The sequence below is a fragment of the Vigna angularis genome, chromosome 2, assembly GCF_016808095.1.
Source record: "Vigna angularis cultivar LongXiaoDou No.4 chromosome 2, ASM1680809v1, whole genome shotgun sequence".
Lineage (NCBI taxonomy): Eukaryota > Viridiplantae > Streptophyta > Magnoliopsida > Fabales > Fabaceae > Vigna > Vigna angularis.
In genome coordinates, this window is record NC_068971.1 from 23,659,045 (window position 1) to 23,686,247 (window position 27,203).

At 30.1% G+C, this 27,203-nt stretch overlaps 1 protein-coding gene across 9 annotated transcripts; it reads right to left on the reverse strand.

The window, feature by feature from the left end:
• Nucleotides 1-3,827: 3,827 nt before the first annotated feature.
• Nucleotides 3,828-14,750, reverse strand: LOC108329603 (uncharacterized). 9 transcript variants are annotated; one of them, XM_017563897.2, is made up of 10 exons: nt 14,604-14,750; nt 13,971-14,144; nt 13,241-13,504; nt 12,903-13,113; nt 12,213-12,359; nt 10,965-11,089; nt 10,251-10,455; nt 9,264-9,517; nt 6,034-6,134; nt 4,097-4,492 (listed from the first exon to the last, which is right to left on the reverse strand). In XM_017563897.2, exons 2-9 carry the CDS (start codon nt 14,078-14,080, stop codon nt 6,077-6,079), a joined length of 1,374 nt encoding a protein of 457 aa, XP_017419386.1. In that variant the 5' UTR covers nt 14,081-14,144; nt 14,604-14,750; the 3' UTR covers nt 4,097-4,492; nt 6,034-6,076. The 9 variants fall into 9 exon arrangements, 7 of the variants coding, with proteins under 7 accessions (XP_017419383.1, XP_017419384.1, XP_017419386.1 ...); XM_052873209.1 differs by having other exon boundaries at nt 4,097-4,495; XR_001832244.2 differs by lacking the exon at nt 6,034-6,134 and having other exon boundaries at nt 4,107-4,239; nt 4,328-4,495.
• Nucleotides 14,751-27,203: the final 12,453 nt, after the last annotated feature.

Below are 27,203 nucleotides of genomic sequence, written 5' to 3' on the forward strand. Positions count from 1 at the left end.
TGTATAAACAGGAACCTTGATCCTGTGGAGGAGGATTATGCTCTCGGTTACGGGTTGTACATGACATTGGTTGATGTGAATACATATTTTCATTCTTTTCTTACCATTTGGGTGCTATTGTGTGAGTGTGTGCTATGAGACAGTTAGGTTTCATACCCAGAAACCTAACATATTGACATTATGATGTGTCAAGCCTCAAGTCTGAAGATTTTGATGCGTAGGGATTAGCGTTCTCAGAAATTTTTGCAAAATGTGGGATTTGAAACTACTTTTTTGATCCACAAAAAATTCATCCAGAGATTGTTAAGAACTCTAGGTTTGAAGTTCACTCATTTCAATTCAACCTTCGTTCGTAGCCATTCAAATTTATAGATTTCATTTACCTCAAACTCAAACTAATACAAGAAAAAACTATAATAATTAACCATACTAATCAAAAACCCATTTAAATCTCAATTTAATAATTATATACCTTAACATGTATAATCCAATTCATCAAATTAACTTTTCAACAAGAATATTTAATTTAAAATATTCTAAAATAATAATCTATTAAATAAAAAACTCAAATGACAATCAATTTCGAATATAAGATCAATCAAGAAACCAATTGCTAATTTAGTTGCCCATTTCAGCATTCCAATAAATTACAATTTTTTTAGTTTAATAATTAAAGAGAGAAATGTTTAGCAACTGATAATTTAGTTGCCCATTTTAGCATTCCGATAAATTACAATTGTGTTCCTTCTTTCCCCTTTCCATGGCCAAACTAAACAATATCAAAGCTTGCTGTGGATAAACCACACCCCGAGGTATAAAAATCACTTTTTCATAAGAGATTCTCTCCATTAGAAATTACCATGAGGATGTGCGTTAAATATATCTCATCTATTTATAACTTTTAAACATGACTTTATAGTTTTTGAATAAAATAAATTGAGTATGTCGCATTATTATTCCAATCCCTTTGGTTCAAAATGATTGATTTTTTGAGATTGGGAAAAGGTAGATGGACATTCAATTCTAACGCATCCATCACCCTTCGTAAAAGTGACCAGAAAATTAATAAACAAAAAATAATAATAAATAAAGTCAGTAATGTGTTTGGGTTTCTATCATACTGTTATTCTTTTCAGTCAACATGTGCAATTTTTCTTTTTATAGTGAAACATGTAAAGTTTGTCAAATGAAACTTTTACATTGTTATTGGGAACATATTTTATTCTATTATAAACTTTTGTGGGTTACACCAAGGTAAATTTTCATCCAATTCACTAGCAATTACACAAATAAAAGGACAAAGGGAAAATACAAAAGTGACAATGACCATAAATATTTGCTCCATTAATTTGTAAATCTATTTGCCTTTTGAAACTGTAGTAGTGGACATCACACACTACACAAAGTAACAGACAAAAAGTTAAGCTCCAACAGTTCTTCTAATTTTGAAATGAGTATAAAAGCTAATTTAGCTCTTTTATGCACTAATTAAAAACTAAGAAAAAAAAGTCTAAGTTCATAAAATGTTAGTATCTGAATCCGAGGATTAAGAGAATGAAGATATGATTTTAGAACTACTTTTTCATTTTATTATGTTTTTGAAACCTCGTAGATGTTGTTGATAAGGTTTCATTTTGATATTTTTTTACACTATATTTTATAATTATGCAAATGCGGAAAAACTGTTTTATGTTATAATTTTAGAAAAGGAAAAAGCAAGATCCAGTATTAAAATTGTGGTGTCGGTTTTTGTAGAGCACACTTGATTTTATTACCTAGACAAGATGAAGATGAAATGACTATAGTTTGATTACACGCAACCGTGCAATAAAGATAGTGAAGTGGTTACTTCTTGTGGTCCACACAAACTACAATAATTTCCGACATCAGATGTTATAATTATGTTTGATAACAAAGTGTGGTGAAAAGTTTTGTTATAATGTGACCTAAAGAGATGTCGATTTCGCTATAATAAATTTTTCCTTTCTTAACTATTTGTTTTGTTTCAAAACTTTGGATAGTGATGCTTCATCAACCCCTTAATCATGCCTCCAATCAAAATCTTATTAAAAATGGAAAAAAAGAACTTTTGAGATGTAGTCCAATTATCTATAATTATAATATTATTATAGTCATTTTTAGAAGGTTTTGACTTAATCATTCACAGTGTAATAATTATGGAGGGTGAAGCCCTGGTAATTGCCCTTAAAGATCGAAAAGTAGATAATCTTCTTCATGAACTATCAACAACCATTTTCCATCTTCTTTCTACATTTTATCTTTCATCTGTCTATATTTGTCTTCTGCATTCATGGGTGAAAAACATATCCTCCAAAAAGGACTGACAAAAGGACTCTTGGTGCGGTGAATCAATCGCCCATTAGAGTGTGATCATGTTACATTTAAGATCTTGGTAGTGCTAAATATTGAACGCTATGCAACCTATCACTTTCGGAATTTATTTTCCGAAATACATTTTGTTCCGAAAAGCAATCCCTCCTCTTATTTCAGAAAAATATTTTTTGGAAGCTTTTTATGGGATGGAGTGAGAAATCAGATAAGGTGTAGGAAGCAACAGCCAAAATTGAATTGCATGTCCTAGTTTAACAAGTTTATTTGGTCGTGATATTATGCTATATATATGACATATAGGTTGGTGTTGAAAATTTAAATTTAATTGGAACATCTGAAAAAGTAATTGTCAACAAAAATATCATTTTGTTTAGTTTGAACTAGTCAAGACACAATTCTTGCCATTTTGTAAATTGAGAGACAATTTGCAAAAGTAAAATACCTTGAGCAACTTTAAAAGCATAATGTTTAAGCCTTAAAACATTTTATGAACTAATAAACATTATATTATATTTATCCTAAATCAATCTATTGGTTCATCAACCATTTTAAAAACAATTAATTAGATCCCTTTGACAAGACTCTTAGGAAATTCTAACGGAATACTTATTTACAAATAATTTATTGGTATAAGAATCTAACCAAAAATTTTGAAATATAAAACTACTTAAAATTTAAATAGTTCAGGAAAAAAATAATTTAATCAGATATTTACTTTTTGAACTTGAAATATTATATTATTTAACTATCAATATATATTACTTTATTAATGTTAGATTATATATTTTATCATTATATATATATATATATATATATAATAGTTTAATAATGGTTGACAAAAAAAAACAAACTAGTTTAATAATGATTCCAAAAAATCATCTAGCAGTATTAAGAATCTTTCCGTTCATCTCAAAACATATACTAATTTCATTAACGTTTAAACACAAATTTGATATTTGAAATGTTATTTGATTGTTGAGTAAGCTGAATCAGTATTAAGAATTTCAGATATTGCAAAATAAATTGAAGAGAAAGCCTCCCTATTCTACTATATTCATATTCCGTACAACTTTGAACCTTTAACAGCGAATTTGGCATTATCTCAAAATAAATAAGCTTTCATGATTATCAAACCACTAAAATAAATAATAAATACTGCGATCACATAAGTTTCTGTTTAAAAGTACAATTATTAAATAAACAGAAATATATAAATTAAATATATATTTTAACTATAAATTTCAAAAAAAAAACACATTTTCATTATTTAAACTAATGGAAATATAAATGTGTCTAAATTTTATTACGTAATTAATACAGCAATTAATATAATAGAAAACAGTTACATATATATATATATATATATATATATATATATATAAACAGTTACAACAATACAAGTGAAATTGCAAGAAAAATGTTTACACTACAATAGTATCCTCTTTTATGTATTAGCATAGAACTATATATATTGATAAGAAAATATATTTTTTTATTAAAAAAACTAAATAGGAAAATAAACTTTTTTGGCATTCTATTAAAAATGTAAAAGGGGAAATACATATAAACAGATAATGACTATACACAAGACGACAGAAAAGGAGATTAATGAAAATAATGAAATATTTTCCATTAGATTGTGTTCTAAATGGCACGATGAATGAAGCAAAACAATGATGAAAAATTGAACTGGCCTACACAAAACTGTACCAGTTACCTCACTTCCATTTGAGAGACTGCCTGATGCCTGTATAAATGAGTCCTAAAGACCTCCCAATCAAGCTAACTAAAAAGAATGAGATAGCATCACTCACTTTATCAATAACTGCTCTAATTATGGGCATGGTGATGTCAGACAACTCCAAGAAAAGGCTGAAGTAATATCGCCTGCAATACATAAATTAGAACCAATTGGACTTAACCAAAGTTCCTCAAAAATGAGTGTTTCTAAAGTGAGAAAGGGTGCGGGTTGTACCTTTACTTCATCTAAACTATTATGATCTTAACAGGCTCAAAACTTAAGTATTATACCCGAATTGCTCAAATTAGAGGAGCCTTGTTTCACTATTACAGGAATATAGGTATATAGGCTAGTCCGATCCATTTTGGTCTGCATTTATATGAATTAGACTGGGCTAACCTGCTAAACAAATGGACCATTTTCTGAATGAATTTCATCCAACACACTTGAATCACAGGCTAATAGAATGGTCCACGGGCAGAAAACAACATAAATATTTCGAAAATTTGTGATATAAAAAAAATAGTACCGGATGGTTAAAAAACCTGAATTTTTTTTAGAAAGTTATAAAAACTAAAAAATGTCTAAAATTCGAATAAAAATATATATTAAAATATCAATTAATGAAATAGTACAACAGAAAATAGTCAATGCACTCAGTAACGGTTTTAACACTGTTATACAATTTTTTATTATATGCTCTATTTAAGATAATCCAAACACTGTTAGCTCATCTTAGATTCTACCTACCTTCATCTTAGTTCCTACTCTTAGATCTATTAGATGATTTAGATATTTTGTCTTAATATTTTATCTTTGGTAATATTATTTATTTGTATTTTGGGTTTAGTCCATGCTTTTTTATTATAAATATTCCTATGTATATTTTTTTTTACACAAGGTGATTAATTTCAAATCTATTTTTCATTATGTTTAACATGATATGTAGAGTCTAACTCTTTTTCAAAAAAATTTTGTTGTCTCTACCAACTGCAACCACCACCACTGTCGTCATTTGCTATCAACATCGCTAGAGTTCTAATTCAAACCGACAATCACACGATTTTGATCATCTCAACCAGATGACCATCATGTTGTCAACGACGCCTTCATTGAAGCTCTCACGCACCAAAGTTACCCACCTACATCGGTTTTCATCATGCAGGATGCCCCTTGCTCCTCTCCTGCAGCGACCACAAGCGTCGAGATCGCCTGTTTCTCTTTTTGAATCTAGTCTTGTTGCCTTGATTGGAGAAACGTGGATTTTTAGGGTTTCTCTCTTTTCATCTATGGCTTATTCCATGGCTGTCTCTTTTGATCTCTCTTCTGCCACCAATGTGTCTGACACATCCATATATACTAATTATGTTAATGTCCACTTGTCTATTAATAAGTTAAATGGTACTAATTATGCGACTTGGGTATCAAACATTAACCTTTGGTAACCTTTGGCTTAAGAGTTAGGGATATGTTAATCATATTACTCAAAAAGTGACTTATATTTCTTTTGCTAAGGTTATCCGTTAGATGAAAATTAATGCTCAGTTATGCATCATTCTCAAGGGTAACCTTCACTCTTCTTTAAAACAAATTTCTCATTCCTATGACACATGTTCTGAAGTTTAGGAACTGGCCAAATTATTATATACCAATGATACTCAACGTTTTTATGGTGTTTGTCATCATCTTTTTAATGTTGTTGTTCCTCAGCATCAAGACTCTATGCTGATTATATGGGTAAGATTCATCCTCTTTTTCATGAATTTAATGAGTTATTGCCACCTGCCCCTACTCTTTCTTGAGAAAGTCAAAGTTCTTTATGATATTGGCATTACACTGACAAATATCCCCATGTTTGTGACCAGCTTTTTGATTCACCTAATGTACCAACTTTGGTTTCTACTTGTTCCACTATTGCATGTACCTCATCAATGATATACCTGCTTCTCCTAATGATTCCTCTGCATTAGCATCTCAACGTGATTATTGCAATTCTCTAGCAAGCCTGGAAAAGGACGTCAAAAGTGTGACCTGTGGTAAGCTAGGCCACAAGATTGGAGTTAGCCAAAGGTAATAATAACCAATTCCCTTCCACTAATATTTCATTTTCTAATAATAGACTTTATTTTTGGAGATTAATTTATTTATTTTTATCTTGCATAGCTATACTCCTCTTTGGGAAATCATTGCTCATAGATGAGATAACCAAATGCATAGGCCATTGTTGTTAAGAAAAGATCGTCTATAAGACAGGACCGTCTAACACCTTCATGTTTTGAAATTTGACAAACAACGATAAACAAAATGAGTATTTGACAAAGTATTATCCTTGTGAAAATGATATCATTGAATGAAAAGCATCTTATGAAACAAGCACTAAGGCATCTGTGAGCGTAACTAGAGTGCTTTTGAAAGGGTAAGAATTCCTATTTATGAAATTTGTTTTATAATTATTTTTTAGAGGCTAGTATAAGGTGTTAATTAATTTTGTAATTATTTAGGTCCACACCAAGAAAAGAAATTGTCTACAACAAAAGACCATGAATGATGTGGTGTTTACAATGGCTAATTCAAGATTGACGAAGAAGAAGGATATTAGAAACACAAAGGACTACAACATGGATGATCTTGCTTCTAACAATGAATGAACTGTGGAGGAAATTGAAGCAAGTTCAAGTTTAGATGCTTCATATGAAGACATCTTAGTTCAAGTTAGAGAGAATGAATATGCTAGTAGAGGTGGTGGTGTTGCACCTATGGATGATTTGGAGGTTCCTCCAATTGTTGATAATGATGAAGGTCCTAGAGGAGAGGATATTGATGAAAATGAAGATCATGTGGAGGACAAAGATGATTATCCTGCTTTCGATATGAAAGATTTTGATATCAAAGATTTCCTTGGATAGTTTTTATTAAACATTGAACAATTTATTAGATGTTTTATGCTTCTCCAAACTTATAAACCTATTTTAATTGTTATAAACCCATTTTATTATGTATGAGCTGTTTATATCATTTATATTATTTTAAATGATGCACCTATTTATGAATATAAATTTTTACTAGTTTTCATTCCCTTTCCCATCCCCTTACGATCCAAGAGTTTGACAACATTCATCTCAATTTTAATCTTACAAATACGGGTTGCACTTCCAACCGTTGTTTCAAAACTGGACCAGCCAATTCGAATGATCTAACCCGGAGTTGATCTGGTCCCAGAAAAAAAAAACAAAAAACACTCTTCCCAAGACCAATGCAAATCACTTAAAACCAGTCCAAAACCAGTGCAGAAAACAAGATTGAACAGCACTTAAAGCTCATAATTTAATTTTGTTAATTCAATGTAAAATAATTTTAACCTAAATAAAGCACATTTAAAAATTATGCATTTGTATAAATTACTTTACAAATTATTAATTTTTCATCCCACAAAACATAATTTAGATAGTTTTAGTAATTTAGATAATGTCTAGATTTCTTATAATTATATATTATTTTATTACTTAAAATATTATTTAAAATAAAAAATATTCATTTAACTACTACTAGTTCAACTACCTTGGAAGAAATAAACCATCAACCAATACTTGTGTTCCAGCAGACAGAAGCTAAAATATGTCATTTGCTAAGAATTTAGAAGTCTAATTTGGACCCAACAGTAGCCAGTAGGGACCTTATTCGCCATGTTAAACCCAACGTAATATATTTAGCAAAGCATGTGCCAGACAATCTAATTTAAATAACAGTTGGCAATAAGGACTACATTGTGAACAAAAAGAAAAAATGTGGAACTCAATTGAGAAAATTGGACAAGCAGGTCTGATAGATCTAAAGATATGATTTGATGTCTCATTTGAAGATGAAGACTTGATGGAGTTTGCTTCAACCTTGATGAAGATTTGATGATTTTATTGTTTGAATCTTGTTGAGTTGTAATTCTTAGGTTTAGGGTTTGTTTGAGGGACGGTGTGATATATTGATATTTTATGAGCTAAAATTGTTTTCAAGAATTGTTTTCCATGATTTCAGTTGGTTTAAATGAAAGTCAAGAAAATGTAATTGATTAAAATTTGTTTTAACAAGTTGAAATGTACATAGCTTTGTTAGAAAAAACTAGCTTAAAAATTTCAATGTATTAAAACAAGTTTTAAATTGGTTAAAATTTTAAAACTTCTGTTAAAAACCAAGGTCCCACGTTTCAACCAATTAACATATGAATCAATCAATTAAAATCACAAAAGAAGTCAATTCAAGTAATTTCAATCAATCAAAACTCGGTTTAACTGATTAAAAATTCTTTTTTAAAACTTTATTCGCATTGTTTCAATAAATTTTTTCAACTAGTTGAAAATATCAGTTGGCCAAATTGATTTCTATCTTTTTTCTTCAAATAGAAAACTCGAAATAGTTTTTAAAATAATGTTTTTACAGACTGAATTGAAGACTTTAATACTGAAGAACTTTCTTGAAGTTCTCATTTTGAAAAATCTTTCTAAGGATATAGTTTCAAGTGCCGCATTTCATTCTTGTTGTGAATCATCTAGCATTGCTTTAAGAGGGAGTTTTTCTTGAACTTCATTGTCAAGGTGACTTTGTTCCAAATTTTTTTTCTTTGACTGTAGGCTATTCTCTTGATTAGGGTTATCAAGATTTGCTTGTGGAAGGGTTTCACAAATGTGGTAGGATCTTGTAAGGTTCAAGATCAAGTGTAAAGTGTTGTTCTTGTTTTTTCGAGTAAAGTGTTCTTGTTTTTTCATGTAAAGTGTCTACAGAAACTTGAAGTTGGTGGATTGACTCAATTAGATTGATTATACAACTGGATGTAGTCTACTTTGGGGAGGTGAACCAGTACAAATTTCTGCGTTTTTCTTCTTGATCTCCAACTCTTTCATATTTGAATATTTGAATTTTATTGTTTGTAGATCTTATAGATATAAAGAAATTGATAATTCATCCCAAAGATACTCATTAAGACTTTCTTCTTGAGTTAATTGATTCAAAAAAAAATCTGAATTTAGATTTGTTTTTGGAAGAGTTAAAGTTTTTAAAAGTTCAATTCACCTCTCTTGAACTCAACCTACTTTTCTAGAAGTTTCTAAATAAACAGAACGAGAAATGCAGTAACAAGATTTAATTAAGCATGGATATAGCAGGTGAAGAGAAAACATACCATCCTGTTAGGGCTCTTAATTCCTTGGTCCGCTTTACAGGTATTGAGAAATGGCTAATCTCAATGCAATGTAATTCAGGAGACTTTGTTTTTGAATTTTGCTGGGTAAGCTTCTTCCACCAATTTTGCTCTTCGGTCTGAATACTGTCCGTTAGATCAATGGGTTTGCTCTCAAGAATACACAGGTCGAAACGATCCTCATACATTGACACTACTGTGTCCATGTTGTGGCACAACCACTGATTCAAAGCCACCTGATAACAAGAATATCACCGAAAGTCTTGGTGAAATTTCATACAAAATTTAAATAAATAATAAATGTATGCCAGAAATGGGTAAATCTCACAATACATTTGACTCTTCACTTTATTCGGGTGCCAGAAAATAGTTCGGTAATAAATGAAGCACCAAATGCCAGTTAACATCATTTGATCAGATATTAATTCTTAAAAGTAATGCAAAAAAATACATATTTTGTGCCTATAAGGAATTATTTTAATAAACCATCATCATCTACTTATCTAATCACACACACGTATAGCATGTAATAAATTTCAGGCTACAAAATTCGTAATTTAAAGATGTACATTTTGGTTGGTAGGATAAGAATAAATTTATTTTTCGTATGAAGTTAACCATGACTAGCAAATATAAACTGTCCATATTACCTGTTCTCTCCCCATAGTACTCAATATCAGGGAAACATAAGTTATGGGAATATAAAAATAGAACAGGAACAATTCCAGTTTAGTTGATTTCATGAAAAGAATTTGGCCACAGCTCCAAAAACGGATCAACAAAAATGGAGAACTTTATTTCAAGTGAATAATTGCTTTTGACATAGAAGCTGAGGAACCATAGAAACTTCTCATAGAAAAGTATACACATTTAGTTGCTACAACTCCCTACGGGCAGCCAATGACCAACATGGGCAAAAAACAAAAAAAAAAATCTACAGGCTTCAAATTTGAAAGCAACATTAAGTACCTCGTTACGTAGCTTTTGGAGTTCTCTGGTGGATAAAGCACATAATGACATATCCAAGCTATTGGTTTTACTTGACACATCACTATCAACTGAATTGAACTCCAGATATATGCTTGCAACCCCATCTGCTAGAGCTACAATTAAATCTTCTAAAATAGAAATCCCATGCACAGCAAATATACACGAATCATAATAGCAGTCCTCCCTGATAATAGATGGATGACCAGTGAGTCGCTCAAATCAGGAGATTACGTTTAAGAAAGGGAATAAACATTCAAATTCATCCTCCAAAGTTACACACCAGCAGAGTAGTCCGCCAAAGATTCTTATTCTAACTATTCCTTCCTCAAAGTTACAAAATAGTCATCATAAGTGTCCTTTAGTGTCACCGTTTTAGTCCACTTAAAGACAAATATGATTGTTTTAAATTTGAGGGACTAGCTTGGATTATAAATCTTTGAAAGACTTATGAGCTGACGCACACATAACTTAGAAGGACCAACTTGAAGGTTTGCTCTATAACAATATAATTTTAAAGTTACAGTGCATTAATAGAAAAAACTGCATAGCCATGGACACAAAATATGCCAGTGTGGACACTGATAGTTGATCTAAAACAGATTTCCTGATTTGTAGATCCTGGACTTGGAAATCAGAATGCAAACCAAATAGATAAAAAATGAATAAAAAAATAGATAATAAGGTTGATTTTACCTGAGAGAACCAAAAGTAAGATACCAAAGTAATTCCGAATACAGATCTTTCTTGCCAGACCTTGCAATGCTCTCAACAACAGTGCTATCCCCTTTCACCTTTTCAAGTATCATTGACGCAAGTTCCTAACAATAATGTCAAACTAGAGTTTCATTATCTTTTTGAAAGAAGAAATTATGGAGGAGAGAGGCTTTTGTCTGAGAATCCTCCCCAACTTGGAGAGAAAATGAGGAGAAGAGCCCCTAGTTTTCACTGTTTTCTGTTTTATTATTTAAAAACTTAATAAATTATATTCGATAAAAAAATTTAATAATAAATAATGTGTTAGGGAAAAAATAATAAACTTAAAGTTTGACGTTTTTGGTTAAATTTATTTTTTTAATTAGTATAAAATATCGTATAATTTATTTATTTGTTTGCACTCTCTTCCACTCATCCAAACAAGAGAAATTTCTCCACTTCTTTCTTTTGTATTTATGTCCATTGAAACCCAATGTTTTCTATTCTATTTTTCTTTTTATTTCCATTCTGCTTATTTTTCACTTCCTTGTTTAACTCCTCATCCAAACAAAGCATAAAAGTAGAAGCTCCTACTGTTAGCATCAATAGAAGTTGTACCTTTTGCTCTTCTATTCATCAAGGGTCAAAAAGAACTTATCTAAGCTGTAATTGACCTACCTTCTCCTTTCAAAGAAAATAAAAGCCTGAAAAAGGTTGGGTTAAACACTCCCTAAATGAAACAAATTGTTCCATCATCCCTTCAAATCTTGTGCCCCTTCAGATATCCTTTATAACATTGAATTCAGCTCTTCTAAGCATCCTTTAGAGGGAATTGCAAAATCAACGCAATATTTTATCTTGAGAATTGCTATATACATGCGCATACATAATACCACAATCTCAATTGATAATTTTCTAATCAATGATTATAATTACACACTTTTCTCCGTCCAAAGTAAACTCATGACTCTGAAAGAGCCTAATTGGCTATGTGATATATTTTATGGACTTATTCAAAACCAGAAATTAGAACATTGTTGAAATAGTGTTTATCTTACAATTTAATTACTTATCAGTTATGGTTTATATTTCTATATTTCTTATAATATATCCTCCCATTCACACTCTTATTCTAGTTTGAGAGATTTAGTTGTACTCATATCCATGCAACCCAGACACTTCATTCAAATGCACTAGCAATAAGGACAAAAGTTGAGTATTGAGTGATATTATACTTTCAATAAATACCTTGTCAGCATTTCCCTTTAGAAGGAAAAATTCCTTTTCCAGCCACGCAGCACAGATAGGGTGACAGGATCTCTGAATTATTTCTGAAAACCTTCCAAACAGACCATCCATACCAACAGTTCTGGAAATGCTTAAGATATTGTTGACCTGGAAAACAATTTGAAACAATTGATAATAGCAATAATATAATTGAAAAAAAATAGCATACACCTACTTAATCATTTAGGCATGCATTTTAATTTTGTCCAGTAAAATATTACAAGGGGAAAAATCAGCAATATACTGTATAGAGAATCAAACTTTGGGAGTATTTTTTTTTAATTTCATGATAACATAATAGTTAAGTTTTGCAGGTAAGTTAAAAATTGAGAATTCATCTATCAATTAAAATGAAGCAAATGATGTACTAAAGGAGTTATTTGGATATTGGTAGTTGTATAACATTCAATAAGATTTCATTCAAATAAATACGTATAAAAGAAAGATATTTCCCAATATATTAATCTTATTCAGACTTTTGAACACTAGCTCAATAAAGGCAAGCTAGCCAAGACATATTTAGAAAACACATTTCAAATGTTTATTAGAACAGATCCAGTGGTCATTCCAATTTTTCAAAATTCTATATTATACCAAAATAACATAATATATGCATATGACAATTTTGAAGAAAATAAAGACAATTCCTGCCTCTTCTTCAACTTGCTGAAAAGCTGCCCAAAGCAACCTTAACTTTGGACCCCTGGCAACAGCACTTAAACTCAAGGGTTTCTTGGCCGATTGAAGGATGATGTCTCCAGAATAAGCCTTGTCCTCCAAGGCATTTAGAGAATTCAAAATTTTTTCTCTAACTACGTGTAATACATACTTTGACTCAAGTCCATAATTTTGCTTTGCTGAACTGCAAAAGACACCAAAGCTTACGTTTAATAAACTATAGTTATTTCTCAGCACACCAAACAAAATATTCATCAATTTAAACTGATAAAAACAATTCAACCTTGACGTATTGGTGTGCTTACCCTTACCTACCAGAAATGTCTGAGCTTTGAGGAAAAACATTTTTATCAGAATTAGTCTTTTGATAACTAGCATGGGATTTCTCAACAGGAATTACTCCAGCCATGTAAGTAAGAAATATACTGCCCATCAAAAGCATCTGGTCAACAACTGGAACCAAATGAGAGGTCGTTGCACCACCAAAGTCAACCAAAGGCCCTAAACCAATGCATTTTATTGGAAGTTCCTGAGTACGAGTAGTGAATTTCAAATCTCTGGCCCCAAATACACTTCTGGAACACGAGAAATATTAAAAGATCAGACTGCCAAATTCATAATAGCTGGCATGAAAAGCATCAAGGATCACTGTTTATCGCATATATGGGAAACTGATACGCATACTTCTAACCAATCAACATTACATATAACTAAAAACAGGGTGAATTAGCAGACCCATCAATGTGGAATGTATTTAGAATCGGCAAAAAAAGCATGCAAAAAGATGAATTCAGGTTTAAACGAAAGGCAGTATAATTTTCTATCCACACCATGAAGGCGAATTCGAACTTTAGGAGTTCACTGTTAAATATCAGAAAACAGTGCTAGACGAGAATTAGGACAAGCTCATTCTCACTAATGTGCCCCTTCAAGTGCTGGAGGGAGGAAATAGAAGATTCAAACCTAATCACACATGTAAAGAGAAAAAAAAAAGTAGGAAAACTCCAAAAAGAAAAAATATATGATTAAGAGGAATGAAACCTTTGAACAGTTTTGAGATTTGTAATCTGACCAGAGAAGCCTCTCCCAGTAACTAGCCTTCTCTGAGCATTCAGCTTAACACAGAATGCGGAAGCCACACATTCTGCCATTGATAGAAACGTTACTGCTGCACACTCAACACATTGCACTGCCCTACATGCGTATTTTATCAACCTGAACCCCAAAGAAAACAGAAATAGCAAACATAAAAAATGTATTAAAACAAAAACAGCAAAAAGAAAAACCAAACAACCACAAACTCAAGAACAATTCAATATTCTAATAGTAAACTAGGATTAATTACCCCTGACAGGCACATTAGTGAATTTAACAGCAAGAAAGAAAAAAACAAGGAGACGTTCACATTCTTAATGTGAAACAATTAACAACTTCGCAAAGCTCAATAATCTTAGTAAATAACGCGTAATCAACTAATCGTAACTAAAATGGACAAAACAAAATGCTCACAAGGAGAAACAGTGGCGGTGAAACAAAATTGAGATGCGTTGCAATCATAGTAGAAAAAGTGAAGGCAAAATTGAAAGGAGAACAATAGAATGGGAGTGGGAGAGCGAAGAGTGAAGAGAACGGAGGTTTGGGAATTGATGAGATGAGGATTGGATTTGTGCGTACCTGATTCGTTTCTTCTTGGAGACTGTTTTCAGAGTACAGTGAAATGGTTGGTAACTAACGGCCAGATTAGGGCTTTAAACCTTCCTAAACGTGGAATACTGATTCGTTTTCGGAGTTGTAAGAACCGCACCATTACAATTGGAATTCACACGCTCGATGTCAGAAAACATATTTTAAATAAAGTCACAGTACTCCAACAAATCTATTATAATATTACTAATTTCTTTGTTAGATAAATTTACAAATATATTTTAAATGTATATGGATTAGAAAGTCCTGTAACAAATATTAAATAAATATAAAAAAAATAGAAAATTTTAGTAATATATATATATTAGACCAATTTTAGTAATATATATATTATACGATTATTCTATTATACGTTTATTAAATGAATATAATTGATCATTAAATACTCTAACAACACATAATAAATAAGTTTGTTTTTACATTAATTACATGAATATAATAAAATATATTAAACCAGTTTGTTAATACGATGATTAAACAAATTTAATAATATATATTACATAAATTTTTTCATAAAATCATTAAACGAATATAACAAAAGCACATATTGATTAAATGAATTTAGAAATACTCTTTAGAAAAGTTTGTCATAACAAGATGGGTCTAGCAAAAAAATAGGAAATTATACATAAAGTTTGCTCATACATAAAAAATTTACTTTATTATTTACATTTATTTTATTGACAAATATTCAAAAAAATTGTAATAGATATTAAACAAGTTTGTTCATCTGTTAATTAAATAATTATAATAAAAAATCTTAAACAAATCTACTCCTTCTCACAAATTTATTCCTATATCAATTAAAAAAATCTTAAACAAATCTACTCCTTCTCACAAATTTATTCCTATATCAATTAGAAAGATATAGCAAAAGACATTAAATATCATTTCATATATTATATTTCTGTTATAATAAATAAGAAAAGAGATGCTAAAAAATTTATTTTATTATTCAAATATATTTAATTTGTTGTCACATAGACATAAAAGTTATTTTAATTATTTTACTATTTTATGATCATTTAATAAATTATTAAATAATAACTTATCTTTAAAGTATTAATTTTGTTTTATACTATTTTTTTTATTTTTAATTTTATGCTTTCATATTTTTAATTATTTGTTTGTTTAGTAAAATTAAATTTAGAAAAATATATTTTACTTTTATTTTTTAAAATAATATTATTTAAAAAATAATATATATTTATTAATAATACAAACTGTTTGCATTACCATATAAAAACTTATCTCTCCAATTATTTTACTATTTTATCAATTTCATTTGTTTTAAACTGATGTATCATAAAAAATATATATTTCAAACTATATCACTTAATTTATATCAAATTATTATAGTTTCTTAAATTTAAAATCTTCATATCAATTTCAAATATAATATATATTTATTAATAATACAAACTCTTTACACTGTTATGTAAAAAAATTATCATGTAATAATTTTATCTCACAAACAATTGTGAATAAAAAAGTTATATTTATTTATTTTTTATATTAAATTAGTACACATATATTTTTATTATTGAATATTCTTCATATTTTACATTATTATGTAAAAGTTAAACAAAAGATTACCATGAATTATATATATATATATATATATATATATATATATATATATATATATATATATATATATATATATAACTTCGTATAAGATTTTAAATAAACAAAATAAATTTAAAATATTTTACTTAATACTTCATTTCAAAGGCTTAAAATATATATTTATAAAATAAATCACACTTGTTATTATAAATTTTGTTTTATAATTATTGAATATTTATATTACTATTTCGGGTTTTTTTAAATTGTTAGAACATGTAACTTTAATAAGATCGAAACCATAAGTAAATGCTAACAAAATAATTATCATAAAATATATTAGTAATGTGTTTATATTATCATGAGTATAGGAATATATATTATAAATATATTGATTAGACGAGTTTAAGAAAAAATATTAGACAAATATAACAAAAAATATTAGACAAAAATTGAAGTACAAAAAAAATACTAGGGAGGTGAACAGTGTTTTTCAAATATTTTTTGCAATGCAGCATCTAATGGTTTAGTAAAAGTAAATTCATAAGTAAGCTATGTGTAGACGTAGGGTAAGTAAGGTAGGTGAATAAATATTGTTTCAGACAATGACATTGTAATTTTAACAATAGTTTTAAAGAAGGAATATAATAAGACATAATGTTTATATTAGTTCACTCAAATTTGAGCTACGTCTAGTTCTTTCTTAAGAACTCTTAAGGGGTTCCATTAATCTTATCAAGATTATACGAGTTTGACCCACTTCTGGTTGAGTATTCTTACACCATTCTTGGTCCCTTAGTCAACACGACTAGTCTGAGTATTCTTACACTACTCCTGGTTCTGAGTTTAACTCACTATTGGTTGAGTATTCTAGCCAATCATGACACACATAGACAACACGTCTAGTTCGAGTTTAGCCTCTATAGGATCTACTCCTAAACAATTGTTTAGATTGAGTTTACCAACTCCTACTTGAGTATTATAGCCACTCCTGGCACCCCTAGACAATTCTGGTATATCCTATATATGTTGTCTAGTTGAGTATCACCTACTCCTGGTTGCAAGTATTTTGGTTCTCTCCAGAATGTATAACAAATCCCTTGCGGGATATTACAAGGTACTTATGTTTAACTCTCAATGAGAGAGGATATGTTTACAATTACAATATGACACTTGTATAGTTACAAACTTGATTTACTCTCTAGGAGATTATATATAAAATTATGTGTAGTCTTGTACCTTGAAGGTTGCTTCTTTTGCTGAAGAGTATCAGATGATGTAAGCTTGATAAGCAATAACATTGATCTTCAATCTTCATGCTTGTGCTTGCTCCTTTTATCTTCTCTTTAGTGATGTTATTCCTTTGATTAGAGAAACATCAAACGATGTAAGCGTGAAGAGTAGCAAGATGAATACTTGTTCTTTTTATCTTTTCTTCTCTTCTTCAGTGAAGTTATTTCCTTTGATTAAAGAGTTGCATATGAAGCAGGCTTGGAACAACAACATTGTTGATCATTCAGCTAATTTTGATTTGTATGCTCCTTCTCTTCTCTATTCCCTCTAGATGGAAGAGCTTCAAACGATGTTTTTTGTTAAAATAGAATGACTTAATTTTCAACACTAAGAGGGGGGTGAATTGGTGAAATACAAAAACAATGTTTTCTTTAAATCTTTTTCGCAAAGTATATGACTTTAAAAACTTTCTTGAAACACAAAGAAAAAGATTTTTAAGTGCAGCGGAAATAAAGTTGATTAAACGCAGTACAGAGTCGATTAAGTAAAAGTGTAGGGATAGAAAAATCAAACACTACTTTTTATACTAGTTCGGCCAAGCCTACATCCAGTGTCCTTCCTCACCAGGAAGCAAATGCACTATAATGATCAAGGTTTTTACAACAAGGCTTTTATAGAGACCTCCACGTCAAAAATATAAAATACCTCTCTAACCCTCTAATCAAAATATAGGCATACAACACACAAAGACCAGCAGCAAGATGTTCCCTCTCCTACCGTCTTCAACCCTTTGAGAAACCCCTCAAAGTCAAGAACGTCGCACGCTCTTCTTCTTGTAATCACAATGGGGAAATAACCCAATCTTCAGTAGATTGTCAACTCTGATCTTCAACCAGCACCTCTTTGTGCAGATTTGATCAGCTCTTTGAAATCCCAGCAATCTTACTTCACAAGAAATCACAAGTTGATATTCACACTTTCAATCTTGATTCTTGGAGCGTTTTCCTCTTCTTTGTAAGATCACACCTTTCTGTAATGAATATGAAAATGTTAGAATTCACAAAAGTTCTTACAGAATTCAAATTCGCGTTAATATATAGATAAACACATCTCAGACGCATTTTAGTCGACTTAGCTACTAATGCAGTCGAATATCACAATTCAGTTAAACCAATTAGCAGCAATCAATGCAGTTAATTGAATGTACAATTAATGCAGTCGAATCACAATAAATGCTTGGTCAACATATTTAAAAATATAGTCGTTGTAACATTTAATACAAGCATTAATAGAATTTCAAAACTGTAACAAACTTTGTCGAATGGCTTGCGCACATAATCGACTTTGTAACAGTCAAAAACATAGTTTTGAAAAACTTTCTCTTCAAAAATTCTCACAGCACACTTTGAAAAAGTTTGTGCAAAGCCACGAGTTTTAATCGACTTACTTCATAATGAAGTCGACTTAAAACTGTTTGTTTTGCTGCACAATTTAAGTTCAACTAAAGTGCATGTGGTTTTTCTTTTCCAAAACAATTTTCAAGCAATCACAGATTAAATCTCACATATATAACATAGTGAATTGCAATGATCAACACAACACAAACATGTTCTCATATAATCATAATCATGAAAGTAATGAACATGTAACACATAAACACATGTGTTATTAATTATGTGTTGTCATCATCAAAAACCAGAAGCTCTGAGATTGTAGGTTTAGCTAAATCAGTGCTCCCCCTATCAACAATCTCAACATTTTTGAACTTGGTGAGCAATAACATGAATGTTCAATGCATACTCTCTTTCTTTTCTTCTCTTCTTTTCACTATGCTCTTAACTTCATTTTTCTTTTCATCATTTCATTTCAACCTCAATTCATTTCTTATTTTCTTTTCTTCATCCTAACTCGGGCATAATATTTTATTGCTCTTTTTTTCTTTTCTTCATCTCTCTTTTTCGATTTTTCTTGGAAGCATTAGACATTATAACTTAAAGATAAGATGAGGGCGAGTTAATGACTAATGATATTTCTTGAGCACATTCTCTCTCTCTCTTTCTTCTCTTCTTTCCTTCCTCTATTTTTCACCTTTTATATATTTCTGCTTTAATCATCCTTCTACATTTTTCTCAAAAGCAACAACTTTCTTCTCTTTAGTTAATCTTCTTTATATTAGCCCTTTTGAAAGATGACCATTGGATGTCGAGTTGATTCTTCAGAAAAGTAGGCAGTTTTTAGGTGAGAGATCACACTTTTGTCTTTTCATTAGAGGTACAATGTTTTATCAGAATTTTTCATTGAAGAGTAGCTTGTATGGATCTTTTAGAGTAGAGGTCTTCAAGAGATCTATTCTAGAATGTTCTTTGCCTCTCTAAATGTTTTTATCCAACGTGTGTAAATGTTATGATTAATCCTTAGTGTATTCCTATTTTGCAAAGATAACAAAGACAAGGTATGTAAGTGAAATAATACTTTATAGTATATGCATTGAATGTTTATAGTCGTTAACTTGTATTTTTTGTTTAAAACATCTTGTCATACATCTTGTCAGTAATTAATAGATCGATCAAATATATTATTCATGAGGATTTAGACAATGTATAACACTTTTTTTATGGCAGACGACATATGTCATTAGACTCTTATGAAAAGTCATTTTTGGATGTATATTTTAGCGCACTTTTCATTGGACGATATAAAACACTTTCACTTACAACACTACTCTTTGATGTAACTCATTGTTGGATGAATCGGCAAGTGTACCGAATCGCACAAGTAATATAAAATGGTAAGACCAAGTATCGTATCCCAAAGGACTCTCGGCACTAGACAGTTGTGTGATAACTTGATTAATTAAGACTTAAAGAAAACGAGATCATTGGTTTCAAATGCAAAGACAGAAAATTAAATATGAATGCAGTTTGATCAATAGTAGAATAGCACAGTGAACGAATGTTGTTTAATATGAGATGAATATGTTGTTGGGGTTATATTTCACCAAGTTCCCTCTCATGTATGTAAGAACTCTTCTTTATGCATTAATGTCAACGTCACTCACTAAATCACTTAAACACGATCCCTCGGCGAAGAAGCCTGTCCTTAATCACTAGTTCATGCAATTCCTAGCATTCCTAGTAATTAAATGTGAAGATCAAAAGCTTTAAGACGACCAAGACTTGTACCCTCATCCCTAAGCAATATTACTCTTGGGAGAATTCAACAAGAACCTGAATTGTAAGGAACCTCCCAGCACTCATGCAATTCATACATCATGCTATGAATGAGTTAAACAAAGCATGTAATAAGCACATATGAATTACTCTAACAATTAATGAAAAAACATGTGTTATTAAGAATCAATTCAAATACACGAGAGTTCATAAGGTTACATCATCCCCCAACAACAAATAGAGTTTAGTTCACCATAGACATAATGAAACTAGATGAATAATGGAAAAACATGAGATAGCAAAACCCTGAAAGTAGAGGATAGTTATTGTGCCGCTCCAGCCAGAGATACAAAACATAGGACGCCTGGGTCCTTTAAATAGAGCGAAGACAAAACAATAACAGAGCCGAAGCCCGTGTCGCTGGCGCTCAAGCGTCCCACATAGGGCGCCCGGGCGGTGACCGGTGGTCCTTCACGCTTAAGTCTTCTAGATGACGCCCAAGGTTCGTGCTTCCGGCGCTCAAGCGCCCAAAAAAGGGCACCTGGGCGGTGAGCGACACTCTTCTGCGCCCAAGCCTTAGAGATGATGCCCAAACTTCGTGCATCTGGTGCTCAAGCGCCCAAAAAGGGCGCCCGAGCGGTGAACGACACTTTTCTACACTCAAGCCTCAAAAAAGGGCGTCCAAGCTTTGAGCATCCCTCCCTTTTGGTGCTTTTCCAAGCCTTTCTGAGCTCCATCTCCTTAGCACTTCATCTTTGCTTTCCATATTATCTCATTTTCAACCAAAACACGGAGAACTAGTCATAAAACCATCAAATTCAACCTCAACTCTCTTATTCACACAACTTAACAGAAAAACATGATTCCAAGAAAGTTTCTAAGCAGAAAAGGGTGCATTTAGTATCAAAATTACATCACAAATAACGGTATTTTCAACCGTTATCACTCATTTAAGCTTCAACATTGTTTTGATTCTCAATAAGAGATATCTCAACTTGAGAGCATATCCTACTATTTTTCGCATGTTCCTAGAATAACTCCTTCTTGACATATTCTGATTTTCGTCTCTAGATGAGTACAAATATGTTATCTTTAAGGTTTTCATGTAGGTTTTCCTTAATGATCATACACTTCCTGTAAACAATGTGCTAGATGATATAGGTTTCTTATAAGTGTTTTATGTTCTTTCTTGGAGAAGCTTTGTATTAGCATTTAGTCGATTTTGTAAAATCTATCAAGGAGGAGGTTTCCTGTGGGTTACACGAATACCAATAACATATGAGTCAACTATATAAGGGATCGACACCACTCTTTACCCAAAACCTTAAGGCAATGGGTTAATGGATCTTTCACCTTTATATACTGCTCTATTTTCTCATTTCTATCCAATGTGGGACTTAGACTCACAGTTGGATTCCCAACAATCTCCCCCTCAAGGGTGAGTCCCTTCCACATAGGTACACTCCCCCTCCAGTGGAAGCATTCCCAACCAACCACAACCACGAGTAACCCTTTCCAATCGCCGTTCATCTTGACGAAACTCGCTTACCTGAATACCCTTTGCTAGGAAGACTTTCGGTATAGGGATCATTATACTCGTTTGAGTCGGTCACCAAGACAAACCATAAGCTCTAATACCATTGTTGGGAAAATTGAGGAGGAGGTTCCATGTGGGTTACACAAACACCAATAACATCTGAGCCAACTATATAAGGGATTGACAATACTTTTTACCCAAAACCTTAAGGCAATGGGTTAATGGGTTTTTCACCTTTATATACTGCTCTACTTTCTCATTTATATCCAATGTGGGACTTAGACTCACACTTGGATTCTCTAATACCATTTGTAGGGAGGTTCACCACACACATATACACATAGATATCCACACTGGTAAGACATTGTCCGCTTTAGGTCAAGCCCTCACAGATTTGCTTTTGGTACCACTCCAAAAAGCCTCTTACCAACGGAGGTATCTTATGTGTATATAAACCCCTGTTCATCTCTTATTTTATCCGATGTGGGACTTTGTTTGTACCCAACATCCTTCCCTCAAACAAAGGACCATGGTTCTCCACCTCTACCTCCCCTACAACTGAAGTCTTTTCTTATCCTCGAGTACACCATGGTCACCACTGAGCATCTCTTTACCCTTTTTCACGATCCATGGTCACAACACTGAGCATATATTGCTCTTTACCTCTCATGATACATCTGGCTATCTGTCGGCCACCTGCCATGGCTTCACCTGATCATGGAGGGGCGTACTCGTTTGAGTCTGGTCACCAAACCTGAACCTAGGGCTCTGATACCATTTGTAGGGAGGTTCACCACACACATATACACATAGATATCCACACTGGTAAGATATTGTCTGCTTTGGGTCAAGCCCTCACGGATTTGCTTTTGGTACCACTCCAAAAAGCCTCTTACCAACGAAGGTATTTTATGTGTATATAAACTCATATCCATATCTTATTTTATCCGATGTAGGACTTTGTTTGTACCCGACAAATTTGCATAGCTTCTCGTATAAAGTCTTAAGTTTCCAATTGACTCAAGTAAATGCTTAAACATTGTTTATGATTTTCTAATTCATTCAATCAATTTGGTTTAAAAGGCACTAATTCAACTCTTCACTTCAAACACTATAAAATGTTATTAAAAACAACTTTTCCTAATTCGTGATATTTCAATTATTAAACTTCAAAATTGGATTACTAGACACTGTAGTCTCTCTTATCTTAACAAAAATAACTTATATGTAAAGTATTACTTCTTTTTTCTATATTTTTTTTTCATTTTTAATTTTATTATTTAATGATTTCTAATTACTTTTTTATTTCATAAAATTAAAATTATATTTTACTTATATTTCTTAAAATAAAAATATTTAAAAAGTAATATATATTTATTAATAATATAATTTTTTTATACTGCCATATTCCATATAAAAAATTGTTTCCCTAAATAATTAATTTACTATTGTATCCATTTAATTTGATATTAACCTGATTTATCGTAAAAGTAAAAATATATTACAACTTTATCATTTAATATCTAATAAATTATTATTTTAGTTTTTAGATTTTTTTGAAAATTTAAAATCTTCGTACGAATATCTAAAATGTTAATGATGACTTAAGTTTGAATTACATTGTTAATCAGTTTAATCAAGATATACATTTCTAAAAGTTATTTAAAAAAAAAATATTTGATTTCTAAAATAAATAAATAAAGGTATGCCTTTGGACACATTTTCACCATCATTAATCTTTTTTAACATATTTTTCATATATTTGTTATGAAAAAGTAAATTATATTTAAAGTATTAATTCTTTTTTCTATACTACTTTTTTTCATTCTTAATTTTATCCTTTTATAAATTCTAATTATTTGATCATTTAATAAATTATTAAAGAATAATTTATATTTCAATCATTAATTTTTTATACTACTCTTTCAATTTTTAATTTTATCTTTTTTTTATTTCTAATTACTAGGTCATTTAATAAAATTAAATTTATAAGAATATGGCTTATTTTTTTCTCTTAAAATAATATTTTATTTTAATATATATATATATATATATATATATATATATTAATAATAATAATACAAATTTTTACACTGTCATATAAAAAAAATCTCTCTAAAGAGTTATTTTACTCTTTTCCACTTCATTTGTTTTGAAACTTATTTATAAAAAAATAAAAACATATTTAACTAAATAATTTAATATTTAATAAATTATCATTTTAATTCTTAAATAACACTATTAGTTTCTCAAGTTTTAAACCTAGGTATCAATCTCCAAAACGTGGATTATGTCTAAAGTTGGAGTTCTTTTGTTAATCAATTTAATACAGGATAATCACACTTTTATATTATTTTAATTTACTTTTTACTATTGTCAACTTTGAAATATAGTTTAATATTTTAGTAAAATCGAAATAAAAGGTAAAAACTAAAATATTAATTGTTTTAAAATATATCACTAATTTTTTTATTATAGTTAGATGAATTTAAAAATATATTTTAGACGTGCATTGATTAGGTGAGTCTATCAACGTATGCTAGACAAATATACTAAAAAACGTTATATAAGTCTAGAAATATATATATTAGATAAATGAATTTGTTCATACGTTAATTAGATGAGTATAAAAAAAATATTAGATGAGTCATTCCATATATTGATTAAACAAGTTTAAAAGAATATACTAATTAGAGGAGTATAACAAAAAAATATTAAACGAGTTTGTTGATATATTGATTAGACAAGTTTAACAATCCACATCACATGAGTTTTTCCATGCAATCACTAAACAAAAATATAGCAAAAAACATGAGACAAATCATTTCACATATTGATTAGACAAGCTTAGGAATATTCATTAGACAAGTCTATCCATAATGAGACGAGTCTAACAGCAAACACTAGACAATTTTATCCATACACTTATAAGACAAGCCTGAAATTATACATTGCACAAGTCTATTCATACATAGGAATTTACTTTATTACCCACATTTATTTTGTTGACAAGTGTCCAAAAAGTTGTAATACACATTAAACAAGTTTATTCATATACGGATTACACATTAAACAAGTCTATTCATACACATGAGTATAACGAAAAACATTACACAAGTCTAGTAATACATATTAGACAAATATGGATACACTTATTAGACTAATATAGCAAAAGACACTCAGTGAGTCATTCCATGCATTGAATTGATGAGTGAGTCATTTCATACATTGAATAGATGAGTAAGTCATTCTATACATTGAATAGATAAGTCTAAGAATACACATTAGACGACTATGTCCATAAACACTAATCAAATGAGTCTTGCAACATACATTAGACAAGTTTGTTTATATATTAACTAAATGAGTCTAACAATATAAGTTAGACGAGTCTATTCATACACATATTAGATGAGTTTATTAATACACATTAAACAACTTTATCCATTTTCTCATCAAATGATTCTTACAATATACATTAGACTGGTTTGTTCATATATCGATTAGATGAGTCTAGTAATACGTATTAGACGAGTCTACTCATATACTAATTAGACAAATCTAATAATATATATTAAATGAATTTGTTAATGCACTGATTAAGCAAGTCTACAAATACATATTAGACTAGTTTATTATACACTAATTTGTGCTCTTAGCGAGTCTACTTTATATAGCATATCCTTCATATTTTTAGACAGTCTACTATATATTTTTCACATGTTTTATCATATAATTTTTACAAAGTTTTCAAAACCTATAGATCATTTTTCAAGTTGATTCTACTTAAAACTTAATTACAAACTTAAAAATATTTATTATTTTTTCCTTAGCATCTAAATATCTTTTAGTAAACACACAAACAAACACTAACTAGTACGTAGACCCGAGTTTAAAGTTAGTTACTTCTATAAAATAATCATATTAATTTTTTTTCTTATATTTCTGCTTAAGAAAAAAATTCAGCTGACGATCATTTAAAAATTAATAGATTAATTTTTTTTTATAATTTTAAATTGTAATGGATGAATTTTGTTTGATATATTTAGCTTTAATAAATTATTCTATTTTTTAAAAATAATAATTATAATTTGAAAAAACATGAAAAAATATTTCTTAATTAAGTACATGTATTAAATCAGTGCATATAAAAATTAACGTTAGTTTAAGTTACATCACTTTTTTTTTCAAATATAGGTCTTTTTTAAAAACAATATTTTTTAACTTATAATAGGATGAGACCAAATTATTTTGACTCGTTTAAAATATCGCAAGGTTAGAACAAATTTTTCATTTGATCTATAAGATTGAGCCATGTTGCTACACGGGTGTAGAATCAATGTTCTAACTTATGCTTTGGTTTTGAAGAAATCGAAGCATAAAACGATACAGTAACATTTTTGTAAATTTTGTAAATTTATAAGTATCGGTATGAAACGAATGAAAGCCATATACATCTTTTAACATCGGTTAACAAAGAACTGAAACCTAAAGGTGTGCTAAATTTTTCAAAAAGTCACTCTCTTTTTTTATTTATTTATCTAAAAGGGACATATGGGTTCCATTATTAGTTATTGGGCCAACCGAAGCCATATCCTCTTTCAAAATTGACATTTATTTATTTATTTATTGTAAAAGACATATGACTTTGGTTATTTGACTAATCGAGACAATATTGTCATTTTTGCTTCGATTATTTGACTAATCAATGTCATATCCTTTTTCAAATAAACACTTTTTTTGTTTTTCAACTCTAAGAAAAAAAAAATTTGCTACCAAGTAATTAAATTACAGAGGGTATATATTAGAAAAGTATTTTATTTTTCTAGCTCTTAAATAGACTCTTTTTTTTATCGAATTTAAGTCGTGTATTGAGATCGAAAAGGAAGACACCTCAAACAATATATCAACATCGGACATGATGACCTTGGACATTCACATTGACAACATTGCCTTAAGTACAATTTACATTAGATAATGAAGAATTAGGATAATTAATCATGTAAAGACACCCTAAAACGGGACAAGCCTATAAACCCTAGGTCCATGAAGGTTAAGGTCCAT

Excerpts from the sequence above, each read along its gene's own strand:
- LOC108329603 (XM_017563894.2), bottom strand. The coding sequence starts at position 14,080 with ATGGCAGAATGTGTGGCTTCCGCATTCTGTGTTAAGCTGAATGCTCAG. Across the intron at positions 13,505-13,970 it reads AATCTCAAAACTGTTCAAAG|AAGTGTATTTGGGGCCAGAG; the intron begins GTTTCATTCCTC and ends CTCGTGTTCCAG. Across the intron at positions 13,114-13,240 it reads AGCTCAGACATTTCTGGTAG|TTCAGCAAAGCAAAATTATG; the intron begins GTAAGGGTAAGC and ends TGTCTTTTGCAG.